Below are 20,515 nucleotides of genomic sequence, written 5' to 3' on the forward strand. Positions count from 1 at the left end.
GGGAGTGGAGAAGGAAGGGTGGGTGAGGGGAGGGGAGAGGGAAAATAGGTGAAGTGGGCTGGATTCGATCGGATGCTGTCATAAGAGTTTTGTGTGGGGGAAATGAATCACCAACTGCATTTCTCCGCCAACATCTTCGATGCCTTCGTGATTCTTCAACCTCCGTAACCCACAATTCCTTTTTCTTTTCGTGTGGGTCTTCTGGCTAGGTTGTTGCCCATTATTCTAACTATTTATTCCAGGAGTTCTAACTTATACCACAGATTGCTCGTTTGCCCTCGTTTTTAGACCCCTCATACCCTACCATGCCGCCCAACAACAAGAAAAAGAAGAAGCCCGCCTCGAACCCTGCGCGAGGATTTGCGACAGTCTCTGTGCCCTCCAAACCCAAGCCAGAAGCCTCAGAGCCTCCATCATCCACAGGAACAGACTCGAAGCCAACACCGCAGAATGAACCACAGCCTGCGGCCTCAGAGGACCGCCCAACAGGTGCGGGCGCACCACAAGCTGATCCCTCATTGCAAAGTTTGTCACCAGAAGAGCTTGAGAGACATCTGGAAGAAGCCGAATTACAAATCTTAGTCGACAAGTTTGCCGCAAAATGCAGAGGCGACGCGGTGCGTCAAGCTTCGAAGCTAGACACCGAACGACGGGTACTTCGGCAGCAATCTATTTCTTTAAACTTGCTTGACTGGCTGCCAACAGAGCTGCAAGACAGAATTTTGGAGATTGCAGATACTGAAGAACATGAATATTTGACATCAAACGGCCGGATTGCCAATGCAAAGCAGACAGGTGCTGAAGAGGATTTGTATATGAAGCTATGGACATTGAAAGAGACGCTCCTAAAGCTCGGATTCTCAGAGGCCCGGGTCGAAGATGCGTTAAAACACATTCTCACATACTTTGCTGGGAACCCGATGAGCGTGAGCCGTGAGGTTGTCTGGAATCTAGATGAATCGTTGGAATGGTTGGCAATGCACGGCGACAAGAAAGATCTCCCATCCTATACCCAATCAAACACTCGTCCAATGAAAGACTCAGACACTGTAACGTCCTGGATGATTGGTAAGCCTCTATTCATATTCCAAAGCTACAAGGTTCACCGAAAGAAATGACGAAAGCTAACTATCGTTAGGTCCTGAATCGTCGAGATCTTCAACGCCAGTTAAGCCCCAAAATGGAAATAGGCAAGAGAAGCCAAAATCAGATTGGAAAGCTGCGAAAGTAGCACCTCCTATCTCATATGACTCAGACAGCTCCATTGATCCAGATTCTATGGTGCCTGAATGGCTGGACTTGCAAACAAAACTTTACAGCCTCAAGCCTGACTACTTCGATCGTCCTGGCAAAAGCAAAAAGACCCGTGGTTCTGCGACCATCCAGTCTGACGACCCCGAAGTAACGAAGCTACAGCATAAGATTGCCAGAATTGAGCGCGATGTTCTCTTCGAGCGTCAAGAAGCGGAATACATCTGGAAAGAGAAGCTAGAAGAGCTCAGAAAGGATGCCTCTTTTGCCCGCCGAGCAGGTGACCGGAAAAAGGAAACCATAACTCCAGCCCCTGTGGACGAACCTAGCGCCGAGATTCTGGATGACCCTCTGCTGAGTGTACCGTCGCTTGAAGAAATGGATGATGGTGCAGGTCTGCTCGGGGCCATGTTCCAGGATGAAGGTGACAACACAGGTTCAATCTTGGAGTTTCCTCCCCCTTCTCAAGATTCAAACTCGAGTCTCACGGTTTGGGATTTCGGGAAGTTTACAGGTCTCAGCCCTCGGCGAGTACTGGAGGAGAATTGCAAGGCGAGAGATTCGTCATGTAAGGTCGTCTACCAACACAATTCCTCCTCTAGCTACCATAACAGAAAGGCTGTAGAGATTCGGTGGTCCAAGCCTCAAGAAGTGCCATTTCTTTTGCAGGTGGAATCGGTGACTCACAAATCGAACGCCTTTGTTACTTTTGTGTCAATGGACACCTTAGCTACTCCGAACGAACAGCAAGCAGAAGCCTATGTTTCGACTCTTGCTCTATTCATCCTCTTCCCTCAGACATCAAAGGAGGGCAAAGCGTATCTGCGGCTCCCCGCCGTTTGGAGGGATCTTTGGACTGAGTTCTCGAGCCTGAAGAAGGTTCAGGAAGACGAAGTTGACAAAGCTGCGTTGAAAGATCTCAAGCGGCTGGTGCAAGAAAACCAAGGCAGCTTCGAAGATGACGTGGTTTTGCTAGACAACTTCCGCAAGAGAAATGGCACTGGAAGCAAGCCAGGAACTCCGATGAAGGGTCACATCCGAGAAAATTACCTGAATCAGGATGAAAGGCTACAAGAGGCCTGGAACACCAAGGCATCTACAGCGTCATTCCTGAAAATGATGCCGGGCAGAATGAACCTTCCCATCTGGAACTTTAAGGAAGATATTCTCAATACCCTTGATACGCACCAAGCCATCATTATCTGCAGCGAAACTGGAAGTGGAAAGAGTACCCAGATCCCATCCTACATTCTCGAGCATGAGATGCTCAGTGGGCGTCCATGCAAGGTTTATGTGACGGAACCGCGCCGAATCTCGGCTATCTCTTTGGCAAGGCGAGTCAGTGAAGAACTTGGAGAGAGCAAGAACGATGTGGGTACCAATAGATCCCTTGTTGGTTTTGCGGTGAGGCTTGAAAGCAAGATCAGCTCATCCACCCGTCTCGTATATGCGTGAGTGCTTCGGTTTGTTCCATTCGCAGTTGGATTTATTCATTAATTTTTCTTCTTTCCTAGTACCACTGGTGTCGTCGTCCGGATGTTAGAGCGACCCGATGACTTCCAAGACATCACTCACGTTGTTTTGGACGAGGTTCACGAAAGAACAATCGACAGTGATTTCTTACTCGTTGTATTGAGAAGACTGATGCTGAAGCGACCAGATCTCAAGCTGATTCTCATGTCCGCAACTCTGGAGGCACAGCGTTTTTCCAACTATTTGGGCGGTGTACCAGTTCTCAACATCCCTGGGAGAACATTCCCCGTAGAGATGAAGTATCTCGAAGATGCGATCGAGATGACGGGCTATCGTCTGACTGAAGACGATGCGAATACCGTTGTTGATGACGATATTGACGATACGGAGGACACTAATGGGGACACCGCTGGGGGGCTGCAGGCTAGTCTTGATGGCTACTCCAAACAAACACGTGAAACTGTCCTCAAGTTTGATGAGTATCGGATGGATTATCAGCTCATCAAGCGGCTGCTTCTGACCATCGCGACTGCTCCTGAAATGGATCACTACAGCAAAGCAATCTTGGTGTTTATGCCAGGTCTTGCAGAAATCCGCCGCTTGAATGACGAGCTCCTTGCCGAACCTACTTTCCAAAAAGGATGGATTGTTTATGCCCTTCATTCGTCGATAGCTAGCGAGGACCAAGAGAAAGCATTCAATGTTCCTCCGGAGGGTACAAGGAAGATTGTTATTGCCACGAACATCGCTGAAACAGGCATCACAATCCCAGATATTACAGCGGTAGTCGATACCGGAAAGGAGAAGATGATGCGGTGAGCAGCCATCTTACTATGAGATTTTCGATCCAGCTCTAATTATTCTGTAGGTTTGATGAACGGCGCCAATTATCTCGACTAGTCGAATCATTCATATCCCGTGCCAACGCGAAACAGAGACGTGGCCGTGCTGGACGTGTCCAGAACGGAGTCTGCTTTCATCTGTTCACTAAGCATCGCCACGACAAATTGCTAGCGGAGCAGCAAACTCCAGAGATGCTTCGGCTATCTCTCCAAGACCTTGTCCTGCGGGTCAAGATTTGCAAGTTGGGCGAAGTTGAACAGACTCTGCTGGAGGCTCTAGACCCCCCGTCGTCTAAGAATATCCGCCGGGCTATCGATTCGCTCAAGGAAGTTAAAGCCTTAACCAGCAACGAGAGTCTCACTCCTCTTGGCACGCAATTAGCAAAGCTTCCGCTCGACGTGTTCTTGGGAAAACTCATTATTCACGGGGCATTCTTCAAGTGTTTAGATGCGGCAGTAAGCATTGCTGCTATTCTGTCATCCAAATCACCATTCGTCAACACAATGGGCTCAAACTCACAACGCGACGCGGCCCGGAATTCTTTCCAAAGGGGTAATTAACAAACCCGTTATCCTGTCAAGGATTCAATCTATAGCTAATGTTCATTTAGGCGACTCGGACTTACTGACTATCTATAACGCCTACTGTGGGTGGAAACGTGCCCGTAGCACTCCCGGCTCGAATGAATACTCGTACTGTCGGAAAAACTTTCTTAGTCCGCAGACACTGTCGGGAATTGAAGATGTCAAGATGCAATTGATCGTGTCAATTGCTGATACTGGACTACTCAGTCTAGATGGCGCCCAGAAATCGGCACTCAACAAGTAAGTGTCTCTTTCCGGCTTATGTCTTCAGTAAACCTGATTCAATAACTAATCTGTCTATAGAGCGCGATCTGGAAGTCGAAACCGCCAATTCTTTGTTATCCCAGAGGAGCATGACCTCAACAGCAACAACGATGTGATTGTCAATTCAGTTGTCGCGTGGAGTTTCTATCCGAAGCTTATAACCCGTGAAGGAAAGGGCTGGCGCAATGTGGCGAATAACCAGACTGTCACCTTGCACCCGACCTCGGTCAACAAACATGCGGATTCAGCGATTAAGTGGCTTTCATATTACCACATAATGCAAGCCCGTAATCGCAACCTCAATGCCCACGATACGAGCGCCGTGGACGACTTCTCTATTGCGCTGCTGTGCGGCGAGGCAGAGTTCAAGGTATGGTATTCGATCTGACGACTTTCGCTCCACATCCTCCTGGAATTTAGCGCTAACTTTAGCACAACTGAGATGTACTCTGGGGTTGTCTCCATCGACGCCAACAGGATACGCTTCTCTGTTCGGGACTGGAAATCGATGCTTGCATTGAAGATCCTCAATGGCCGACTCCGCGATCTTCTTGCCAGTACATTCCGTAACCCGCATCGGCCGCTATCATACAAGCAGCAACAATGGCTTGAGATCTGGCAGCAGATTTATGCCCAGGCTGGCAAGCGCTGACATCTTCCAAAAAAAAAAAAAGTTTCTTTCTTTTCTTCTTTGGTTTTTCTCGTCATGAGGTCCCTCTCTTAAGATCTCAGTCTGGGCGCTCCTTCGTGGGGGCCGATCGAACTTTTTGGGACTCATGTTGAGATAAGCAAAAGGCCACCATGCACGGCCCCCGATCTTGATCTACTAGCGGGTATGAAATTTTCGAACACCTTGCATGGTCTTGATTTTATTCTGATGGGTTCATTTCTTACATGGGAAACGGTTGGCGGGGGGATTAGGCCCAGGCATGGCCAGGTGCTTATGCAAGATACCCAGGCGAGATAGAAAAGGATTACGGAAAGTCTTGGAAAAGCAATAGACCCAAAAAATAGTTAGACATAAGGTGCAAAGCTTAGCCCAGTCTCCCGATATCTCTGAAATCAGACTATCCCTCGACAAGTGTGGAAAGCCCAAAAATGCCTTGCGGCCAAAAATACTCCCACGATCGGACTTGCCTCGCTAGTTGCTAATTGGGCATACAGGAATGTCGATTCTTGTGTTGGGGCCAGCGATGCTCCGCCTCCGCCTCGAGCATACCAGGCAAGGCGTACAAGAGTTAGGGTTGTTGCGCCTTGAACACTCGCACTGGTAGACTATTCAAGGTCGGCACTGCTTTATGATCTATCAGGTCGAATATTTCACTACAGTAGAGCTCAATCCCTCGACAAATTCAATTCAGGAGTTCATATCATTCATTACCATCATATCGTCTCTCTAAAACATAACCACGGAGGGTCACAGAACACAGATGCCAGGAAAGAACCCTTTTCTGCCCGGAGAGTAAATGAAAGGCCAAAAAGATGAGAGGAGAAACAAAAAGCACCACGACAGAAACACGCACAGATGTAAGATAAAAACCAGGGCGATGTAAGTAATCGCACACATAAAAGATTCGTTACAAGAGATTCGTCACATCATAGTCGTTAAGGTGGGGTGAGGGCTGAGGCAAAGTACAACACGAGTATGGGAACAAAAGCTCTGTAATGCAACCCGACGCCCTCCAAATTCCCCTTTTTTTTCCCGTGTCATCATTTTGCTGAAAACAAAGAGGTCTTCCATCCTCATGTCAAGGCATTTAGAAACTCAGTGGGAGCGCTGAGGATGTCGCAATGAGGGAGACCCCTCACAAAAAAATAGCCATAATAACGCATATTCCCAATTAGAATCAGCGGTCACGACCAATCTCCGACGTCGTGACACATCCTGCTTCTCCATGAAAAACAGGGAACATCTCGCAATGGGGATGATGCTAAAGCCGGAGGGGAAAACGCAATAAAATCCAAGTTGTCCCCAAGTCCACGGTACCATGTGTTGACGAACAAGTACCGCGGTCTATCATAGAACAAAGAGAGAAGAAAAAAACACCCCGCTTCAAATCACACAAGAATCTTCGACGCCCCAGATGCAAATTATCGGCGTCTACTCATCACAGCAGAAGGCTTCATAGGCTGCAGGAGAGGACCTCCAATGCCGCTGGGGATGGTTGCATCGGTCAATGTCTTGCGACGCTTGGTCTCGTAGTCACCCGCGCTTTCAGGTCGAATCACATCGTCGTCGTCATCACGCATGCGTTTCGTTCCTGCACTTCCCATGTTGCCAGTCATGGATGCCATGGAATAAGGGTCAGAAACACCATTGGCAGGAGTCCCGCGAGTATCGCTAACCGCATTGTAAAGAGTCGTGGCGGAAGGACGTGGAGGGGTGTTGTAGCCAGGCCAGTGGGAAGAAGGGTTGCTAGAACGCGGCGTCATACGACCGGAGCCGTTCTGCTGGGGTGAGCCAGTCATCTCCGGGGTGAGCTGGGAATGCTCGCCAGTCAGGGAACCAACAGATGGGTTGGTGGCGTAGGTGTACGAGCCACGGCCGGCGCCGTAGGCAGCGCCCTGATCTTGCAGGTACTCGGGCTCCTGCTCCGAGACTGATTCAGTGGGACCATTGCTCTGGGAGTAGCGGTCAGATTTCAGCTCTGAATTTTCCGCCTCAGAGGCGCCCGGAGCCCGACCTGCCGGGGGCGCCATTTCATTCTTGAGATAGTTCACGTTCGGAAGCGACTGTCCATAGCTAGAAATGCCAGACTGGGTCATGGGGGTGTGAGGGGCGTATTGAGAGTGTGCTGGCGGCGGCGCGGAGTAGTAGGACTTTGAATCATACCCGGACTGGCCTTGGTAAGGAGGCATGCCCTGCATGTTGTTGCCCGGAGGCGTGGTGGCTGGGGTGGTCGGCATTGATCGCTGGTTGCTCAGAGTTGTATCGATCGACAGCGGCTGAGTGTGCGGCACTCCCGAGTTCATCCCCTGGTTCCACCCATACGAGCTCTCTTGGTTAGTCACTCCCATCAAGCTGGACGCGCTTGCCGGGGGTGTGGGAAACCCCGGTCGCTGGCCCATCGGTGGCTGAGGCATCTGCGAAGACATCGGGGTGTGCATAGCGTGATGGGGCAGCGTTGAGGGCTGAGGCGCAGTTGGAGTCCTGTGAGGACCGGCTGGGGTACCCTCAAGGCGCCGGTTGGCCGATTCTTGCACCACCATGTTGGTCCGGTTTTGGTTGGCTGGATGGTACAGCAGACCTCCAATATTGTGGACGAACAGCGGGTATAATAGATCTGTAATCTTCTCCTTGTTCGCAAACTCCAATGCGCGCTCGAAAGGAATCCTGTCGCTTCATTAGAACGGTGGTCAACTTCAAAACCAGACGCAGTTGATTTCTTACCAAACACCCTTCAAATGCATTGGGCCAATCTTCACAACGTGGCGCAGCTTCTCACTCTTCAAGATGCCATCACGTCGGCCGCGAGTCATTCCCGCAACATTCAAGAGCTTGGTACCGTTGATCATGTGGTTATCTAAAGAATTGCATGTTAGCGAACAGCTCAAACGCATCGGGACCGCCCATTCTTATAAGAAATAAAATAAGGTGAAAAAAAAAAAAAACTCACCCTCGCGTCGTGCGACACAGACCCCTTTGGCCTCCACCTGGTAGCAAAGACTGCCTTCATCTTCCCATAACGTAGCGGTCACGCGTGGTTTCGCGCCCGGGGGAGCCATCTGGCCGGTGGTGTCGTAGGTGAAGCCTTGTTGGGGCGCACCGGTGCTGTTTCCGTAACCGGGGGCATTCACAGGGTGGGGGGTCACTATTTGACCGTCAGCATTTTGCAACGTCGATGTTGATGTTTCCCCGGATGTGGTTCTTCGGTGGTTCTTACCAGGCAGAGGGAGAAGCTGGGAGCCCGACATCTGTGCCATGGAACTGGCGGGGGCGGGTGACCCGCAGGGGGCGAAGTGACGCCGTTTGGGTAACCGTACTGCGGATAAGAGGCGGGCGCATAGCTGGACGCGGGCTGCAAGACTGGGGGCTGCTGATAGGGCGGGTAGTGCGACATGGCGCCGGCCGTAGCAGCTTGCGGAGCGTAGGGTTGAGCAGACGAGAGATGCGAATGCACATCCATATAGGGCTGAGTCTGATTCATGCCGAGCGCGGTTGGGGGGTGGTAGTACTCGTTTGGCAGGTATTCGGAATCCAGCGACAATCGGCCGTGGGACCCTCAGCTCGGTCGGCGGGGTGCCCTGGGATTCTTGCACGGAAGCTCCAGAGAGGCTGGTCCGGGCACTGGAGCTTGCGCTCACGTCGTAGATACGGGAGGGGGCCTGGGTAGCGGTCGGTAGGCTGAGTGCTGGCAGCTTGTCGCCCGATAGCAGCGGGCGCTCGGCTGCGTGGTGATTGTACCAGGGAACGTTAGCAGGACCGCGGGTGTGGACCTGCGAAATCGACGGCAGCTCCAGCTTTTCGGTTTCACGGAAAACGTCTGGAAAAAGGTTGGAGGGGAGAGGCTCACAATCGAGCCGTCAAACAAAAACAATAAAGCAGCGCTGAAAGGCTTCACAAATTTTGTAGGGAGATCAACGTTGCACAACAGTTCCGGGCAAAACCAGAAATCCAAAAGGGCTCTTTTCTTTTCAAGGGTAGCAGCAGAGACTCGATGACAAAAAAGGACTTTCGCAATCAGATCAGCGTCATCAAAAAGTCATGAATCGTGAGAAAACATAAAAGAAGTTGGAGCAGAGTAGTGCACCATGCAAGACTGGACAAGCTGCGAGAAATAAAGGCAAGCCAGGGAAGGGCGGTTTACAGTAGGAGGCTGGCAGCAAACGCATCCCTCTGCAGGCGTTTGAGAGAAGGGGGGGGGGGAGACTCAGAACATTAAACGCTGAGCCGCAGGTCGATCAGTGGGGATGACTAAGGGCAGGAGAGAAGAGACAAGAGGGCTGGGAAAGCTGGCTTTTGAGGGTTCAGAAATAGCATCGAATGGTGGGACCCCCAGATGCGATCGAGTCAACCGCCACCAAGCAAGGACGAAAGGGTAGAGAGAGAAAAGAGAGGCTAGAGAAATGGGAGGGAATATCAGGATTTGATAATCGGGGAATAATATAGGAATGGAAAATTAGGAAAATAATGGAATATTGATTTATTCCAATATGGAATTTTCGGCTTTCCTACCTGGTATCTCTATCGCTCCCGGAAGAGAGGGGGGGCATCTATTCCCAGAAAATAGAGGGAAATAATATGGAATAGGGAAAAATGCAGGGACATCGTACAAGGAAAAAAAGAGCCCAAAAAAGGACAAAATAGAGAAAATAGCGAAAATAGAGAAAAAAAAATAGAAATAAAAGAGAGAGAAGAGGGGGGGGATCCACCGAGCTGAGGATCCTGGTCTGTGTGACAAGCAAAACGCTGATCGCCCGGGATAGGCCCGCTTGCGATCTGGAGTTACCGCCACGCACCATATGATCTGTCATAGCTGATTGCTACTTTACGAGAATAGTTTAGTATAGGCTGGGCTTAGGCTGGCTAGCCTCTCGCAGGAGGTCCGATAGGGATGCCATGAGTGGTCTCCATGACGGTCCCACTCTCAACCAGGGATGGGGAGGATGGGACTCTAGTCGCAAAGAGAGAAAAAGCAAAACAAGCCCTAGGGGGTATGTACAATGAGGATGGGAATTGATGCCAGAAGAAGAGGGGAAAAAAAAAAATCACCCAGAGTCGAGACTTCGATCGGCGCCACACCCCCTCCCCGTGCAAGACATTTCGGCGGCTGCAAAGACTAACAAGCCCAGCTGCACGGTCGATTACCCGGGGTGAAGAGGCCCCAGGAGTTTCATTGCCCGGAGAGGGGGGGCGCTTGGAGGGAAAACTACACAAAAGTACCAAGATAGCATAATGATTCGCATAGTGCACAGCCGCGAATTCCAAATCTCCTAAGCACGGAAGATCGTTCTCGTTCATTAAGAGGCCCCAAAAGTGGCCAATGCAAGGTCCATGTGAGAGAGTCGACAGCAACGCAAAGACCAGTCCAATGGCAACACGGACGTCAACGGATCTTGGACGGCCCGTCGATCGTCTGTACAAGTACCGTCGAGAGGATCCCCACGGTTCCAACCAAATGCCACAGAACTTGCTATAAGGCGGCCCGTGGGTAACGGGCAGCGCGTCACACCTCAAGGGATGCAGAGAAGGGGGGGAAGAGAGGGCAGAGAGTCGAGCGGGGTGGGTTAATGAAAATCAGTGGTTCAGAGAGCACCACGAAACGGGTGGCTTGAGTCGATCAAGGGTCTGTTCTCTCGGGATCCCTGTCCAGTACCACCAGCACTTCCGAAAGGGTCAATTGAAGGGCTCCGTCGAAATCAGAATCGCTATTCCTCCGGGCGAAGTTAGACCCTGCGTGGCGTCTGTCTTCAATGGCTCCTCTCTCTAACGGACCATGAGATCATCTCCAGGCTCCGGGGCTTGGCGCCATATTCATTGCGAGTGAGGCAATCCCTTCTGACGCTGCTAGCCCACATCCAGCCTAGTGTTGACACACTCCAGACTTCTCCAAAGGCGGGAGAAGCTTGGGAGATTCCAGCAAGGGGAGAAATCCCAAGACGGACCTTGTCTACGTAGCGACTTTTCACCGCCGCTTTTTTCGGTCGCTTCCCCCACAGTCCCTTGCTTCCAGCGCTCCATGTTCTGTGCTTTCCTCCTGTTCTAGCCAGCCCAGAAAACAAAACAAGGTTGGATGACACCGGGAGGTGCGACTATCTCTCTAGGGCTTCGATGCTCCCTTCCCCCAGGTGAGCCACCATTGACGAGTTAGCGTCGGGGCTCCATATAGTGCCCCCCCTCTCCCTCTCTCCGTAGCTCGGAATAATGAATCCACAGGTTACTATTATTGAACGGCTGTGATCGCTATATCATGTGCCGATACGGACGATACGGAAGATACGGTGCATGCTCCGTACATTAGTTCCCACGAATCGGGCTCTAGTCGCGCTGGTCAACGCCGTAGCGTGCCAGAGAGGGGTGGCCTGGGCCCTCAGGGCTTCCTCCGACAAATGAGAAGCGCGTCGTCGGGAGGAAACGGGCTAAATGCCACGGCCTGGCATTTGGGGGGGAATTGAGATCCAGCGATGTCCGTACGAGCGCCGACTCATGTGGATAACGGGTTCCGCAAATGTTGAAGCAGGTACACCTAGCGGGGGCTCAGATTGAGTGGATGAGCATTTTCTCTGGTTCGGCCCAGATCCCTGCGCCGCAGCTCGCTATCGACGGCCCGATACCCGCTGCGCATACAGCATACAGTAGGAGGATCCGCCGATTATCATCTGAAGAAGTCGTTCAGCATCTCTTCTATGCCCAGCGTGCAAAGTCTTTCTGGTCGAGAACCATTCGAGAGGGCAGGTGTGGAGCGATGCGTTGTAAAAAGCCGCTGTTTCGCCCAACCTCCTCCCTTCTCTCCTCTGCATTTTCCGTTTCTGTTATTTCCTTTTTCACTTCCCCATCTTCAGGGCTCGGTGCGCTCGGAAGTGAAATCTCTAGCCAAAAGCTTTGGCCACGGTATCGCCGACCCCCCTCCCCACTCTCACGCGCCTTGCCCATGTCCTATGGGGCCAACGAACCTGGATGTATCAACCGTCGAAAAAGCAAGGGCGCCTGAATTAAAGGCTTCTATATAGTTTCATCGCTACATAGTGTCATCCCCCAGAGTAGCATTGTTCTCTTCTTCTCCTCTTGGGGATCGTCCTGGGAAAAGCCGGGTTTCCATAGTGCAAGTTGGTGTGACGACTCCATTCGGGTAGATCCCAGCCAACCAATGAGCCTGGCCAAGTCGAAACTGTACAATCTCCACCTTAAGGTTTTTCTTTTCTTTTTTTTTTTTGGTGGACCTTGGATAACATCCCGATTCCCTAATTAATCTCGCGAGAACTTCCCATAGCTCTAAAGGATCTACTAGTATTATGTCGAGGCTCAATTGACGGGTTCGTCCCGTACCTTGCAGCGACGAGTTACTCTGCAGCCCTGTCTGTGCAGAAACGAAGTTTCCCGAGAAAAGAAACTAGGAAGAGGGAACCCCCATCGCAGCTCGGTCCCCAGTGACAGGTGTCACCAAGGGGCCCATGGCCATGCACAGTCTACGAACGTTGATAACGGCCTCGGACGCTCCCAACCCAGGCAGTCTTTTTGCCCCTTTCCACCTAAACCTAGGTACCGCCTCACTACAGAACCGGAACAGGAATACCTGGGGTGTACGAAGTGGGTCGCGCGATTTATATCTTGGGACTAGCTCGGCCAGGCAATAAATCAGGCGGGTTTTCCTTTTCACGCCTGAAGTGGGACAACATGGGGAGTTGAATCTGTTCGGTCGGACAAGACAGGAATGCGTGTCGGGGGCCCCTAGCAGGGGTGTGCCCTGATAATTTCGAAGCGTGATGATGTTCTTTTCTCACCCCCCACCTTCAGTTTCTTTCCTTCTTTGATAGAGTGGGAGGTGGATGTGTTGTACAGACGGTTGATTCGTGGAGTACAGATTACAGCGGCAAAAGGGGACCATCGCCTCCAAAGGCAAAATTTAAAGGGATTCCGAGGTTCCTTTGCCCAAGCTGAAACGTGCTAAGATAATATGTGATCGGGAAGGCATGTACCCTTAATGCTCAGAGAAATCGTAGCGACAGGAAAGTCGTCCCATCCCAACAAAAAAAAAAACAAAAAACAAAAAACAAATCCGAGGCAGCTGATAATGGGGAGGGGGAGAACACCTTATCGAGGTGCCGGTCAAGCCACTGCGGAGTCTGGAGTACAGAGTGCCGTGAAGGGAGATTCTAAACCGATTCTAAATCCACTCGGTCGTCAAGCTGGTGGCGTGAAGGTCCCAGACGTCAAGTCCCACGAGTCAGACAACAACTCCAGTCGCCCATGGAATGACCCAAGCCGCCACTGGCCCTTCGCAGCCCAATCGCACCACACCACGACGTCTGGGATCTGGGCACGGTTAGCCCGGGGCCGTGCGACCTGATTTAACCTCGCATTGCATTTGTCCCGTGAGAAGATCGACTGCACGTTCATCTTGCCTCCACGGCCTCTAGTGCAAGCCAAATAGCCCAAGCCCGCTTCCGCCAATCTGAAAAGCGAATCAAGCCCGTTAATTCCAAATCGCCTGATCCTTTGAAGCGCAAGCCAGGATGGGCCGGGCCAAAAGGTGTAACGACACTAAAAAAGGGCCCCACTGACTGATTGGCCATGCAGCGCCTTCCTCCTCCTCGTCTGTCGCTGCAACCGCCCGCCGATCGACGATCCGACCGGACAACGACTGGCGGTGGCCACCACCACGTAGCGAGCGCCGCTCCTCCGGCCTAGATCGTGGTAGAATTCACCGCCAGTTGCTCCTCTTCTTTCCCCCCCCCTCCCTTGCCCCTTGCGTGCAGACGTGGCACAGGTGGTGTGGAGCGTTTCTTTTTCTTTGCTCGCATTTCGGGTGGTTCTTCCTTCGAAGCTTGCGCCATTTCAAGCTGGAGGTTGTAGACCCAGAACAATAAGAGCTGAACAGGCTTAACCGAGGGATCGGCATCACGACGTCAGCATCCGGGTCGGGTCCGGACGATAAGACCCTCCTCAGAGAACTAGTTCCAGATGTACGACATTGTTGTGCTCCTCCCCCTCTAATGCACTCCACAGAGTATCCCGGTTATCCGTGCTGGCCCAGAGTTCTAGAAAGCTAGGAAAGTTGTTTCAACATTCCAGCCCTGTCATGCCCCGAGAGCTTAACAGGGCATCTTTTGACGTAGATTCTTAAAATGTTTCAGGCAGTTTCTGTATCGACACGTCCAATATAGGTTCGGAGAAAATCTGCCACCGCTCCGCGTCCCGTGCCATTCCCCCCAACGTATCTCGCATGCCCTCACCGTCTATTGACAAGACACTCCCGGGGTCGATCGAAGAATGTTGCAGACAGCCAGATGCAGGTCTCGGACTGTCTCTGGTGCGCATCATTCCCTGATTGCTGCAGCTTGCGCGTGGGAGGACCACATTCTCGAAGCATGCCATCGCGGCGGATCCTGCAGCCTGCAGAGACCTGCAGCTTGGAGGGGGCGTTCATGCTCCATGCTGCTTAAAAAGCTTCCTCGTGTATGTGCTGGGGATGCTGGGCGACAGGTTGGTGTGCTGCACACCGCTGGTTTCACATTTCATGTGTTTGGCTGTCTCTGCTTCACCCCCGTATCTAGGGATATGTCCGATAAGGTTGACATCAATGCCACACCCACCACCTATGATTGTTCATCCCTTGATTGAGGGCTTTCCTTGTCTGGTCTTCTTCTCTCTATGCAGTCAGCGTGCATGGGGTTGGAGTGCAGGTCCCTAGTTGACCGGTCTTTGCCCTCGTGGGAGGCGCGGCGAGAGGGTTCTCGCGATTCCCCCTCGTGCGAGGGTCCTTGGAAACTGTTTTCCCTGTCCCTGTAGATGGCTGGAGAAAGTGCATTTCCCTACGCACAGCGGGTAGGTGCCAGTACCGTCGGTGCAGTTAAACAGGCACGAGGTACAAAGCGCAGCGCACAGAGAGTCTGTGTGCCAGCAGGGGAGGCCATCTGAGTGCGTAGAGAAGGAGGCGTTGTAATTGATTCTGCGAGCATATGCGGCTCCTGGCATAGACGAGTACAGATTTCTGCTGGATGTCTACACGGTGAGCCTGGAAGCAATAGTAGGTATCACGCTTCATAGACTCGGATTCACTTGCTCTCGCCATCTACTCAGATCTATCATCAGGGGCTACGAGTACTCGTAATGTATGCTTTGGCCCCGGGGAGGGCCACATTGCTATACATTGATCGAGTCTTCGGCTCTTTACCCATGTGCTGGCCCATTGACCTCGGTGTTTCCATGCAGTAAATATAACCCTATTTTAACCCCCGGGTGTACTTTCTGTATACGCTCCTCCAGTGCTAAGGCACATGCTGTGTCCTAGAAGCATGGGGGATCGGTGTCACAATGTACAATGCACCGTCCCTACATGCAGTAAAGCACCATGATACTATAAGAGCCTGTCTTCGCCCATCCATTGCTTCAGCATGAATTTCTCATCTATTTCGCATGGAGTTCGTCCTGGTTTAGTTCTGCAACATCTGGCACATTCTCAATTACGATAAGGGCTCCAGGTCCGCCTGAGAGAATACGATATTATATACGGCTGGCAGTTCGACCTCAGGCAACTCTTAACTTGAATAACCAAGCCGAATCCAATTAGAAGCGTCCCCATCGCGATTTCAAGTACATATTACTACAGTCTCCTGCAGAAAACCTTCATTTCGAACAAATACGCAAACAAAACAGCACTTGTATCTTGGGGCACTCGACTCAAACTCTCACAAAGACCGCCAGGCCAGTCATTATGACACCAGACGACGTGCATGGAGCAAAAGCAACACCCATACCACTTCCCCTAGCCGGGAGTGAAGCAGACACCTCGGCCAAGGTTCGGTCAATAATGCCCGGCACCGAGGAGTTGAGCGTTCAGTGTTCTGTCCCAACATTATCGCTCAATACACCTCACACAACCCCTCGGGACAGTGATACCAGTGCGGTCAAATGAGCGACTGAGAGCAACACAGCATATTCATTGTCGTTCGGTCAGAAGGTCAAGGTCCCGTTTGCCTGAGTGGCGGTATTGCACCAGTTGATCATCATGTCGTCGCGCGCTGCGTCGTCGAACTGGAAGTCCGGTATCAAAGAGTTAGAGAGGCAAGTAGCAGGGTGGTTGGGCAAATACACAATCCAAGGCACGGGAGCTGTTAAGTTGGAGTTGTTCCAGCCGGAGAATGCTGGACGCTTTCAAAGTCCCAGGTTGACGACGGTGTTCTCGTCTGGAACTGCGGTGAAGGAGGCGTCGTTAGAGTAATCGGCAAGGACATGCTCATAGACGTCGACAAGAGCCTTGCCATTTGGCCATGACCCCAGGATGTTGAAACGACACCCATCTGTGAACAGTCGGAGCATTGGTGGGTTGCATTAGTCGCCGGTACATATTCCTGGACATCACCGTCTGAGTCGGCAGCATATATCGCATCCACATTGCGCTTTTCCAGAGTTAGGGATATGAACACACTTCTTCATGGTTTTCACCGTCGCCATGGGTTACACCGTCGTCAATGAGGGCGAGTCTCTAAAACTGCGAATTCTGAGCCTCGTACTCGTAAAATGCATTAGTTTTCAAGACAGAAGTGCCATTTGACACTGTTCGAGCTGGTACTAGCCTCATTCTGCTCAATAGTGTAAGAGAATAGAATTCTGCAATGGAGGACCATGTGAAATCAACGCTAGCGAAATGCTACATGAGGCCAGGAGCCGCAAAAAGTACGTAGCATTTACTATGAAAGTCCAACTCTCGTTCGTTCCAGACCTAGCCACTGCAGTAATCCTAAATAAGCATCTACAACTGGGAGCCGGTCGATTTAATGTAGATATCCCGCGTAGCTGATCCCCACACTTGGAGCAACCACATCGGGGTGAGGGTCGAAAAATCCTGGCTACAACGCTCCATATGATGTTACGCTTAGGTACACATTCTTTGCCTTCAAGTTTTTTTTGGTTCGGTATATTCAAAGGTTTTCGAGGTCCCGCTTATTTAGCACTGGGCTCTGTTCCAGCATCCCTATCTTGACTCCTTTAGACTATACAGCAAGTAGTTGTGTGCTTTGGATTTAATGGAAGAATAAATTGAATATTGTACCTCCTGATTAGAGGAACAGTCTTGGGTTCAGACCAGGAATGATCGTTCGAAAACTTGAAGTATTGCAAAGGCTCTACGCTGATCCGGGTAAGAGTTGGTGCATATATGTTCCTTTTAGCGGCTACCAGCAGACAGCATCTGAGACCCTCTTTGCAGAACTTCGAGCGCACAGGATGAGCATTAGCTAGGAAACAATACGCCAGTATAAAATTGATGCCATTTGAAGCTTCAAATTAGGCTGTGAAAGACTAACTGACCTGGACACCAACCTCACGTGACAAAACCGACCCTACGCATCCCAAAACAGCAAAATCCAAACAGGGCCAACCACGGTTCATTCCGCGCTAAACGTCACAGCAAAACCAACCTTGGCAGTCCCGAGCGCAAAAAGCAACACTCCCAGACCCCGCCACTAAGCAAGCGCACAGAGGGAAAGCGTCAAGTTCATCCAACAGAGCCCCATGGTCTCATCATAGAACTCCCGCAATATGCCTCCAACCAAACGACTAGCCTCCAGCAAAGAACCTGCAGCAGGGCCACAAAACCACAAAATCTTCGACTCTTGGAACTCCGCATCCACAGGTCACCAGCGCGCAGGATGTCTCTATGCAGGCTCCGCATCATGGAAGGATACACGGACATTAAAGCTTGAGCGACAGCTGCAGAGTGGCGACTGTTTGCTCCCGGATGATCGCAGGAGCAGCGCGCAGGCACAGGCATTTGACGGGCGGTGCGGGACACAGTCTTTCGAGGAGCGGGATGGCGACAAAGAGAACAACAAAGCGACCTCTGTCAACGGGGACGGAGAGTGGCGGTGGATATCGGAGGCCGAGGCGAAGCGGTCACAGCTGGGGGTGAGGGATATTCGATCGTTTATGGGGGTCAGCAAGCGGAAATCTGGGGGCGATAAGCAGCTACGATGCGGTGCGATAGAAAAGAAGCCAAAGAGTGAGGAGAGGTTAGAGTCATCGAAAGGCGGGCGTGGAAAAGAGGTTGCCAAGGACGTACAGGATGAAGTGTCGACCACGACGATTCCAGCCGTGCCCTCACAGGCAGTACAGCGATCTTTTACTAGGGCGGTCTCCGTCGCGGCTCCTACTGAGATGGCGCCTGCGAAGAAGATATTTACGGGCATCAACGTTTTCATCAATGGCTCTCCCCTACCTCTCATCTCGGATCACAAGCTTAAAGGCCTCCTTGTCTCCCATGGTGCCAAGGTATCTATATCCTTAGCACGCAAGACTGTCTCGCATATCATCGTTGGGCAACCAAATAAGGCTGGGGCTGGGGCTGGGGCAGGGGCAGGAGCTGGAGGCGGCCTTGCAGCGAGGAAGCTGGAGCAAGAGATCACTCGCGGGGGGTGGAAGGGAGTCAAAATCGTGGGAGTGGAGTGGTATGTTGTCAGATATCTCCCCGCGGAGATGTCGTCTTCGCTATGCACCAATCTAAGCTGACAGTCTCTAGGGTCCTTGAGAGCATCAGATCTGGGAAACGACTTAGCGAAACACGATTCACAGGGATGCATGTTGCGCAAAAAGGTCAAAGGAGTGTAGCTGGTATGTTTGGTGGGCGTTAGTGACGACATGACAATGTGGCACGATCTTGCATTTTGGGGTGGAGTACAATTCGATTTTCTGTCTTTTGATTCATGGCGATGTTGGGTACGGGGTAAAGGAAGAATAGGCTGGCTGCAAATGAAACACAAACTTTACGCAAGACTTGGGAGACACAATGTTCAGTACAAGATAATACGAGAAGGGGTCTTGGATTTTTCTAATCATGATGTGACTTGCTAGAGTAGATACAGACAAAGACTTGAAGAGATCATAGGCCCCATGGCCACCGCAATATCATCACATCATAACCATAACATGCACACCATGGAATGCCCTCAAGGCAAGTACCAAGACAGGCCAAGGCAAAGAAGCCTCTGTTAAAGGTTCCAAAAATTCCCACTCGATCACAAGGACCAAGTGAAGAAGTCAAAAAGTAGTTTTCAACTAGCAATAACACCGCCTCGGATCTCTCCTCACTGGCAAGCGTAAAGCCCGTGCACTAGGATGGGGAAAGAAAGAGGAAGAAAAACAGAACACAGGGGGTAATCGCATATATTTATGTCCAGGGAGTAGATCGCCGGTGGACCCAGATTCGCGCTAGCGTGAAGCGAGACGCTAGCGTCTTAAACGAATGCTGGCCTCTGGTTGGATCGTTTAACATCGCGTTTGTCGCCGCGTTTACAACTAGTGGCGATCACCTCTAGCAGCTAAGCAGACCACCTCTGGCTGCGGCGATCTCCTCTAGCAGCTAGGCAGGCTCTCTCTGGCTGTCGGCCCGCTAGGCTACGAGGGAAATTTGCTGGGGCAGTGGATATTGAAGATTTGTCACCCATATCAACAAGCCGACTTGGAAGGCTGTCCAGTATCGTCTCCCACACAGATATGAGGTTATATTGAACAAAGTTGACTACCGTTCGCCCGTCGAGGTGCATGGTTAAATGGAATAATACAGAGAAGATTATCATAGCCCTAACACTAAGGATGCAAAGCTCGATCGAAGAAATACTATCTTTTTTTGTTTCTCCTTCTTTTTTCTCCTTTTTTTTGAAGCTTTAGTTAGATGTTGATTGATTCTCGAAGTTACCCCTGAAGTCCGAGCCCACATATGCGAAGTTTCATGAGTGAACTGGACGAAATATTGACATGCAATGAGTCGGAGGTATGGCAATGTTGCTGTAAAAACGAACGATATGCACAGTCTGGCCATGGACTGGAAATGGCGACCACAGTAGGGGCTAAGTTGCCAAAAAGTGCAGAATTTGGCACGTATTGTCAGTATGGCCGAGTGGTTAAGGCGTTAGACTTGAATCATCTGATCTTGTTATCTAATCCATTCGTGGACCTAGGTTCGAACCCTAGTGCTGACGCAATTTTTTTTTTCTTTTGCCCGATTTTGGATCCTTTTTACCCTATTTCGTTAGGGCCAAACTTGGCCACTGCCAGGTAATATCTCCTATAAGTCATTTGCAGCATTCAAAGAGGGGCTTCGTATTCAAAAATTCAATTTTGATTGTCGGTGGTTCAAGCTCTGGAAATATATCCGGCGGCTAGGCTCTAGTGCTCCCTCCCGCTTCATATTAATGATGATAATTTTGGACACGTAGGTTCACATAGCCTAACAGGAGGAATACCAGGGCTATCAATGACGAATGATGAAACACGCTGAACTTGAAGTATCTAGAATGCTCACTCGTTATGCTTCATTATCATAACTATATCATAACTTTGACACTATAGGTCAAGAGCAGTACGTCTGAACTCCCAAGAAGCATCAAAAGGTCCAGAAAATACATATGCAAGAATTGAAAGAGGCAGATAAAACCCATATGCG

At 50.9% G+C, this 20,515-nt stretch overlaps 5 protein-coding genes across 5 annotated transcripts; 3 read left to right on the top strand and 2 right to left on the bottom strand.

The window, feature by feature from the left end:
* Positions 1-305: 305 nt before the first annotated feature.
* Positions 306-5,067, top strand: N7468_005678 (putative ATP dependent RNA helicase; the record flags this gene model as incomplete). Its single annotated transcript, XM_058474974.1, has 7 exons — positions 306-1,068; positions 1,139-2,702; positions 2,766-3,539; positions 3,593-4,119; positions 4,178-4,391; positions 4,455-4,790; positions 4,836-5,067. The coding sequence occupies 7 exons, from the start codon at positions 306-308 to the stop codon at positions 5,065-5,067; spliced, it is 4,410 nt and encodes a 1,469-aa protein (XP_058330714.1).
* A 1,439-nt stretch (positions 5,068-6,506) lies between these two features.
* N7468_005679 (KilA-N domain-containing protein) lies at positions 6,507-8,563 on the bottom strand (the record flags this gene model as incomplete). The annotated part of the gene is made up of 4 exons (XM_058474975.1): positions 6,507-7,749; positions 7,807-7,939; positions 8,033-8,227; positions 8,362-8,563. 4 exons carry the CDS (start codon positions 8,561-8,563, stop codon positions 6,507-6,509), a joined length of 1,773 nt encoding a protein of 590 aa, XP_058330715.1.
* Positions 8,564-11,584: 3,021 nt separating this feature from the next.
* Positions 11,585-12,067, top strand: N7468_005680 (uncharacterized protein; the record flags this gene model as incomplete). The annotated part of the gene is made up of 1 exon (XM_058474976.1): positions 11,585-12,067. One exon carries the CDS (start codon positions 11,585-11,587, stop codon positions 12,065-12,067), a length of 483 nt encoding a protein of 160 aa, XP_058330716.1.
* A 3,962-nt stretch (positions 12,068-16,029) lies between these two features.
* On the bottom strand, positions 16,030-16,395 carry N7468_005681 (uncharacterized protein; the record flags this gene model as incomplete). Its single annotated transcript, XM_058474977.1, has 2 exons — positions 16,030-16,110; positions 16,249-16,395. The coding sequence occupies 2 exons, from the start codon at positions 16,393-16,395 to the stop codon at positions 16,030-16,032; spliced, it is 228 nt and encodes a 75-aa protein (XP_058330717.1).
* A 1,221-nt stretch (positions 16,396-17,616) lies between these two features.
* N7468_005682 (uncharacterized protein) lies at positions 17,617-18,704 on the top strand (the record flags this gene model as incomplete). The annotated part of the gene is made up of 2 exons (XM_058474978.1): positions 17,617-18,521; positions 18,593-18,704. 2 exons carry the CDS (start codon positions 17,617-17,619, stop codon positions 18,702-18,704), a joined length of 1,017 nt encoding a protein of 338 aa, XP_058330718.1.
* Between the last annotated feature and the right edge of the window lie 1,811 nt (positions 18,705-20,515).

This window comes from Penicillium chermesinum, assembly GCF_028974085.1.
Source record: "Penicillium chermesinum strain IBT 19713 chromosome Unknown utg000004l:1.0-3345178.0:1.0-3348027.0, whole genome shotgun sequence".
Classification (NCBI taxonomy): Eukaryota; Fungi; Ascomycota; class Eurotiomycetes; order Eurotiales; family Aspergillaceae; genus Penicillium; species Penicillium chermesinum.